This window comes from Pyrgilauda ruficollis, unplaced genomic scaffold, assembly GCF_017590135.1.
Source record: "Pyrgilauda ruficollis isolate IOZ18807 unplaced genomic scaffold, ASM1759013v1 scaffold48, whole genome shotgun sequence".
Lineage (NCBI taxonomy): Eukaryota > Metazoa > Chordata > Aves > Passeriformes > Passeridae > Pyrgilauda > Pyrgilauda ruficollis.
Genome location: NW_024526377.1, coordinates 1,605,137 through 1,612,891, shown reverse-complemented (window position 1 = coordinate 1,612,891; position 7,755 = coordinate 1,605,137). Strand labels below are relative to the sequence as shown.

General features: G+C 54.7%; 1 protein-coding gene across 1 annotated transcript in view; it reads right to left on the bottom strand.

Moving 5' to 3' along the window:
* Nucleotides 1-3,976: 3,976 nt before the first annotated feature.
* The window catches only part of EDN2 (endothelin 2), a 4,186-nt gene continuing 407 nt past the window's right edge, over nucleotides 3,977-7,755 (bottom strand). The window contains exons 2-5 of the mRNA XM_041479483.1: nucleotides 7,430-7,562; nucleotides 6,240-6,359; nucleotides 5,293-5,397; nucleotides 3,977-4,570 (exon numbers count right to left, since the gene is read on the bottom strand). Of these exons, the coding sequence (XP_041335417.1) occupies nucleotides 4,459-4,570; nucleotides 5,293-5,397; nucleotides 6,240-6,359; nucleotides 7,430-7,562 (470 nt within the window). The 3' untranslated portion in view covers nucleotides 3,977-4,458. The remainder of the gene's footprint in view (nucleotides 4,571-5,292; nucleotides 5,398-6,239; nucleotides 6,360-7,429; nucleotides 7,563-7,755) is intronic.

Here is a 7,755-nt window from a genome sequence, read left to right as displayed (position 1 = left end):
CCCAGCTGGATTTTCCAGCCTCTGTGGGGCTCTCCCAATTAACAGTTGGATTTTCCAGCCTCTGTGGGGCTCTCCCAATTCCCGGTTGGATTTTCCAGCCTCTGTGGGGGCTCTGAGTTGTGGCTGCTGCCTGAATGGACCCACCACAGGCAGGAAGAGATCCCAGAGTCTGGGAAAGTCTCCCAGATCAGCTTTGTCATTCTCCCCCTCAGAAACCAGCCCTTGAGGTGTTTTCCCACTAATGCACAGGGACAGATGCTCAGCAAGGTGTTCACACCCTGTTTTCCAGGCTGTGCTTCCAGAGGCACTCAGCAATGACAATTCCCAGCACGGGCTGAGCCAGTGGCACCTCCCTCCCTGTCCCCAGCACAGGGGACAGAGAGTTTCATGCAGGATGTGCTTACCTGGAGCTCATTTGTTACCCAGCACAGCTAATTAATGCAATTTTAAACTGTGTGACCCCTTAATGTGGCTGGGACCATTTCAGTTTTCTCCTCCTCTCCCTGCTCACCTGAGATGAGAAGCCAAAATCACCAAAAGCCGTTTCTGTGGTAAAATCTACCTGCAAAATCTCCTGGTGGCCTGGCAGAGCCTCCTCCACAGGTTTGGGGCTGCTTCTTCCAACTTCACCTCATTTTATGTCACCACATCTTCTCCCAGGCAGAACCAGTTCAACAGATACTAAAAGGGAACAAAGTCCCATCAAAAAAAAAAAAAAATATTGCTGTCCCACAGTGTAGGAGGGAAGTTTGCTGCCTGTGGACCATTAGGGAAGGGCTTTTTCCAGGAATTCCTGAAAAGTAGGAGAGTCACATGCAGGGCACAAGGTGTCCATTTGGATGGGAATTGTCAATAGGGAAAAAAGCTGAAGCTTATTAAAAATGCTCCATCTCTGTACTCAGAGCTGCCTTTGGAAGTTGCCTGATTCCCTGAATTTTCCACTTAAATGAAGTTTTATTATTCTGCTCTTTCCTGTTACCTGTGAGAATTTATAAAATACGCCTCCTTCAGCCTCCTTCAGCTGATCTTTATCAGCAGATTAAATAACTCAAGAACAAGCGCAGTCCTCTCTTATCCCTTCTCACCCTAATTAAGATGCTCTTCAGCATCTTCTTCCCTCGGGCGTTCCCTAATTAGGGCTGGTAATTAGAGCTGTGCCCAAGGCTTTGCTCAGAGGTTGGCATCAGTCCAGCCCCACCAGGGGCTCCTGCCAGGCTCAGGTTGTCCCTCAGTCCTTGGTGGCACTGAGGGGTGTTGTAGGACATCCCAGCAAGAGGCTCTGCTGAGCTTTTGGGATCAGGGCACTTTTTAGGATTTCTTTCTCTGTTTCTCAATGCTGGGTCCAAAGTTTCCCCCCTTGAATGTGGGGGAACCTCCCTGGAATATTTCCCGTTATTCCTGTGTCAAAATTTCCTCTGTTAATTGATCTTAGGGCCCAAAAAACTCTCAGCCCTGCCCCCCTCAATGATTATTTCAGGTTTTCCCTCTTTGCTCCACAGCCGGGCACTGTGGCAGAGCTGGAGAGCATCTCCTGTGGTCCCACCTCCCAAAATGTGGGGTTCTCCTGGTGCCAGGAGCCCTGAGCATCCCACACAGGGATATTTCCCCTCTGGGACCAAGGTCTAGCCAAGGTTGCTTTGGAACTTCAGCAGGACAAATAAAATCCCAGGGCTGGCTCAGTGGACATTGCAGAGATGGGGAAATCTCTCCTGGGAAATGCAGAAAATCCTCATTTGCCCCGTTCACAGCTCTGCAGCCAGCCCCAGCAGGGGCCCGTGGAATGAACCAAAACAGGCACAATTCCAGGCCTGTTCTGGAGCCCAGCTGGGCAGAAGAAGGGAGAACTCCACCATGGATATTGTACACACCACACGGGGAACTTGCAGTGCTCCAAGGTACTTTTTTTCCCCTTTTATCTGTAATTCCAGCTCCTTTTTATCATGTACCTTTACCATTAAATTCCCAGGAACAACGATTTATTTTCACAAGAACATCTGAGGGACTCTGGTTTTCACACCAAGCCCTGGGGTGGAGGCTTGGCCATGGGAGAGGCAGCTCAGCCAGGAAAATCAGGGAATAGGAAAGGCTGGGGCCCCTCCTGAGCCTTCAACATCTTCACATCATCCTTTAGATGATGCCCTTTGAACTGAAATATTATTAATAACAATAACAATAATAATAATAATAAATAAACAAACATATTAATTCTAGATGGGATAGTAATAATAATAAAAATAAAAATAGGAACCCTTCCCAGATCTAAAGCTGAGTCCCTGCCCTGCTGACCCCACAGCCACAGGGCTGGGAAGGACTGGACTCCACTGTGGGCAAACACCACCAGGATCCCTCGGCACGAGGATCCAAACTGGTCCCACATCCACAAACCTGGGGATAACTCCCCATCCCTGCTGCCAGAGAAATCCAGGATGGAAGAAAGTGTTGAAGTTAATGAGTGTTTAAGTCAGCCAAAAGGATTCTAGATGGGTTCACTTGGAACTGAAATGTGCCCAGGACCATTCCCAGCCTCCCCATTCCCACTCTCCTTCCCATTTGTTTTGGATTTCTTTCACCTCACCCACCACCCCCCAGCCACCAAATGAGGAAGGAAAGTACCAATGACTGTTGTCATTATTTATTACAAATTATACATTGAAAATTACTGTCTAAAAAAATCAATAGATTTAAATAAATATACAGATTTCAGGATGCTACATATGGCAGGTGTGCAGTAAGTCACTCAAGGACGGGACATTACACACACGAGGAGACTGACTGAGTACTTTACAGCAGTAGTTTTATTTTAAATTACTCACATTAAACCATGTGCAAAATTTCCTCTGGAACAAACCCTTTCAGGATTTTCTTCTTTTGGTTTTTTAGAGTGACTCCAACCTTCAGAAGGTCAAAGATTAAAACAGATTTTCTGCAGCTTTGGGGACCAAATGATTAATTTGCTGCTTCATCACAATACAATCAATTGGTCTTATTTCTCCCCTTTCTGGGGCTTAAAGCAAAATCAAGGAATTCTTTTTCTTGTCCATCGGGACTACACTTGCAACAGCCACAGATTTTGGTCCACCACCAACTTCAAGCAGCCTTTCCAAAGCTCCTGTGCAATCCTGGCGTGGGCAGCAGAGGGACCCAGCAGTGGAGAGTGGTTCTTTACCTGCCCTGCCCAGGTGACAGCCCTGGCTCCCTGCAGAGCTCAGTCTGCCCAGGCAAACAAAAGCACATTTGTGGCACAGCTCTGGGGCCCTGGGGCTGCCTTGGCCTGCCAGGTTGGTTTCCAGGCCCTGGGCTCAGTGTTTTTCCCAAATTTTTCCTTCCCTCCCCTGGGCCAGCAGATCTGGGTTTAAACCTGAGCCTAAGCTCAGGCAGGGCTGTGGCCCCTTACAGAATCACAGGGGTTTGGGTTGGAAGGGACCTTAGAGATCACCCAGTTCCAGCCCCTGTTCCAACTGGCCCTTCCCTCGTGGTCTCTCCCACCTGGCTGTCCCTCACCTGCTGCATTCCCCTTGCCACGGTCACCTGCCAGCCCTGACTGCTCATTTACTGTCCAGAGCCCGACTCAGAGCTGACCTAAGCCAAGCAGCAAGCCAGGCTTTGTGTGCCCTCTCCTGCCCCAGCCTCATCCAGCTGGGAGAAGGTTGGGATATTCAGGAGCTGGAAGTGCTCACTGAGGGTATGTCCAAGGAGCTGAGATGGGGTCACTGACCCACACCAGGGCTCTGCTCACCCTGCCCTGGCTGGGGGGGTGGGGGCTCCTGCACAAGCCCAGCCCCACAGCAGCCACACCTGGGTTTGGGGCCATCCCTGGGGTAACTGATCCTGCACCTCAGCCACAGCCAGGGCCTCCTGGAAATCCACCCCAGAGATTTCCCAGCCAGGGAGTGCCCCTGACTGCTCAGCTGGCTCCAGGTGCTGATGAAATAAACTCTAACACAAACTGGGAGCTGTTCCACCACAGGAGGGGAGCCTCATCCATCTGACTGACAGGAGAAAATAGTGCAAAGGTGGGCTCGGGCTGGAGGCAGCTCCTCCCTGACTGCAGCGAGCAGCCAAACCCCTCTGGATGGGCCAGGCTTGCACAGCTCCAGGCAGAGCAGCCCAGGGCAGTGTCAGGCTCAGTGCTGTCTGGTCCAGCCCTGCCCAGAACTCCTGGCTGAGCCCCTGCTGAGGGCTCCAGGGCACAATCCAGCTGGTGCTGCTCCAGCACGACCCTTGCCTGATCCAAAAAGGCACAATTCAGCTCCAGGACACTTCTCTGACTGGATGGAGAGACAGTTTTTCCCTTTGCAGCAGTCCCTTGAGCGCTGGTTCATGCAGCAGGAACACGGAGACTTCCACTTCCTTCCCTTCCACTCATGGCCTTCCCTTCAGCTCTAACAACGGACAGCAGAGCTGGTGGCACCCACAGGACTCCAAATTCTTCTGGTGAGCTTGGTGTGCACCTATCTCTTATCTCTTCTTCTTCCAGATGTTTTTTTCCCAAGGCAGAGCTGGTGGCTGTGTGTCCTTCCGTGAGTGCTGCTGGTGTTTGCTGGAGTGCGGGCTGGAGACCCTGAGGTCCCTGGGGACAGAAGGGACACCGTGGTCACTCTCCAGCCCACCTGCCCCCTACTCAGTACCCCATGTGATAATATAATATCTACCCCTCACCACTATTTGCTGGGAAGCAGGAGATGGGGAAGGAGAAGCAGGAATTGCTGTCCACAGCTGCATTAAGGCACAGTGGAGCTCCATCAAACCCAACGAGGTGTCAGAGGATTCAAGGATGACCCAAAGTGCTGGTTCCCCAAATGTGCATTTCAGAAAGCGTCCCCATTGCCCCTGATTTAACTGCCACCAATTCATGGATTTGCCACCTCCCTTTAGCTCAGTTACACTCCTGGAGTTGTTGTTTCTCCCCACAATTCCCTGCTGTGGGCTTAGAAAAGCTCTGTCCTTTGGTCCAAAGTTGCTGCCCCATAAATTATCTTCCTACACGATGCCATCCCCCTCTCCCTCGTCTGTCCGTCACCCACCTGCCTGTCCCACAGAGGAACTCCCTGCTCCAACCAAGAATTACATTTCGTGTGGCATTGCCCCACTGGGAAGGGCACAGGCAGCCCTGGCTCCTCAGATGGAGCCTTCAGTGCCACAGAGAGCAGAAACAGCCAAGCCTCCTCATTTAGAGGAGACAGGAGGAGGCAGAAGGTCAGATCCCAGTGGGAACTGCACCCTGGGGCCACAACCACACATCTTCAAGTGTTCATGAGGAATGTTCAGAGTGGGTTTAGGTGCCCTGCTCACCTGAGAGCTCTCAGCAGCCCATGATGGGGAGGCCTCGTGGCACCGCTCTGCAGAGACCTCGCTGATGCTCCAGAGCTCACAGGGAGCTTCAGGCTCTGAAGGTACCTAAAGAGCAAGAGGAGAAGTCTCAGCCACCCACAGCCAGGCTGTGGGGAGCTCAGGGGGAGCCTGGCCCGGTGACAGACAGCTGAATGCATGGCTTTGAAGGGTTAATTGCAGCTATTTGGGAGCTATTCAGGGCTTACTTTGACTGCTATTCCCTCGTGCCAGAGCTCCTCTATTCACAGGCAAAATGAATGATTGGGGATTGTAACTATTGCCTGGCTGTGGAATAATGACAGATATCCACAGCAGCTCCACCTCCCTTCAGCAGCGCTGCTGGAGCTGAACTGACACCCCACATGCACTGTAAACAGAGGTGGCCACGGGACATTGGGCTGAGTCCCAGCTTGGAGCAGTCCTGCTGTGCTCCCCCCGAGCCATGCACGGGACACTGGTGTCCCAAAAATCCACACCCTCACTTGTCCTCACTCCCAGGGTGCTGCCAGCTCTCCCTTCTGAGCAGGGGACACTGGTGTCCCAAAGCTCCACACTCTCACTTGTCCCCATACCCAGAGCATTGCCAGCTTTCCCTTCTGAGCAGGAGATGCTGGTGTCCCAAAGCTCCACACTGTCACTTGTCCCGTCCCCACCAGCTCCCCCTTCCCGCCAGCACACTCAGAGCTTCCCCAGCCTCCTGGCAGCAGCAGCAGGGATGGAGGTGACACTGCTGCCTCTCAGCTGCTGAAGGGACCCTTGTACACCCAAACCACCCAGTGACACGGCCAGGGCTCTCGGGAGGGAGAAAAGGCCACCAGACAAGTCCCAGCTTGGCAAAGAGGAGGGAGCTCCTGAGCCCTGCCTGTCTCAACCCCCTGAGCAGCCCCCAGGGACACCCCCAGCCTTACCCAGGCCTGCCCTGGCAGAAGGTGGCACAGATGCTGTCCCTGGAGTGCGAGCACTCGCACCTGCCCGCGGACCTCTTGCGCCGCCTTGGCGGGCTGCCCAAGCCGTAGGGAGCGGTGTGCCTGGGAAAAACAAAGGAATTCAGCTATGCCACCAGCTTTTTATTGGCCAGCAAGTTTGTATCTGGGTGCTGGGAGGCAGCCAAGCCAGTGCCAGGATAATAAAAGACTCATCTACAGACAGAAGGTGAAAAGGTCACTGATAGGTCTGAGCTTTAAACTCCAGCTCCTCTTCCACCTACTGCGTTCCGCACCCCACCCCTCCCTGCCGGGACGGCCGCTCTGTGCTGGCTGGGACGGGAGTTTTCTCTCCTTGCAGCAGCCCAGGTGCCCGTGCAAGGGTTGCCACACGGGCTGGGCGATCTGGCGGCTCCCATGGGTGGCACAGCTCCGCAGGAGCAGCCCCGGCACGGCTGAGGGGTCAGCGCTCTCCTTCCCCGCAGGTTTAACACACAGGACACTGCACAGCCCCAGGAGTCTCGGGGCCAGAGCAGGTTCTGGTGCTCCCAGAGCTGCGAGCACACTCCTGCTCCATCTCTGATGGCAATCTCCTCTCCCAGAGGCTGCAGGATTGGCAGCGACTGCAACTATTCCCCAAGCAAGCAGCGAGTTGTAAATGCATGTCAGCGAGCACGATTATAACCACACCTGAGCGCATGTGTTGTGCTCCAGTGCGATGGCCATTGGTCTGAAAGCGCTGGGAAAGCTGCTCCGGCATTCCTGAGGGCAGGACTTGGCAGCCGCGGCCCGCAGTGCCAGCCCACCACTGTCTCATTAACAATACTGGCAGGCAGCAGCCAGGGTTACGCGTGCGAGCGGGGAGAGGAACTTTTCTGACTCGCAGCCACAACATCTCCGTGTTGCTGCGGGCTCGCAGAGGTGCAAACCTCAGGAAAAGCCGAGCCCGGGAGGAAGCAGCGCCCTGTGCTTTCACCCCGACCCCCGGGGGTTGGACAAACACCTGATCAGCAGCAGCAGCAGCAGCACAGTTTGTCCCCTTCTGGGCCGGCCGTGCACCTCGGAGCAGGTGCTGCCAGAGCTGAAGAGCACCGGGAGCCTCTCCCACCCTCCTGCAGCAGAAGGTACAGCCCCTGCCCATCAGCAGAGCACCCCGAGCGCCGCGCTCTGCTCACCCAGGTGTGTTGACCCAGATGATGTCCAGGTGACAGAAGTAGATGCATTCCTTATCCAGCCAGCTGTTGCAGGAACATCGCTTGCTCCTCGGCCGCGCGGCCAGGTGCGACTCGGCCGGGGGATGGCCCAGACCTGCAGCGAGCAGCACAAGGAGGGAGCGATGAGCGGGGTCCGTGTGTCCCCTCTGAGGGGCCCGCCCGTGTGTCCCCTCTGAGGGTCGCGGCGATGTCGCGGTGCCGGCGGGACCCGCACAGCCCCGGGGGCTCCCCGGAGCGAGGGTCCCGCACCGCGCCCGCGGCCTCCGCGCCCCCCCCCCGGGCACCCC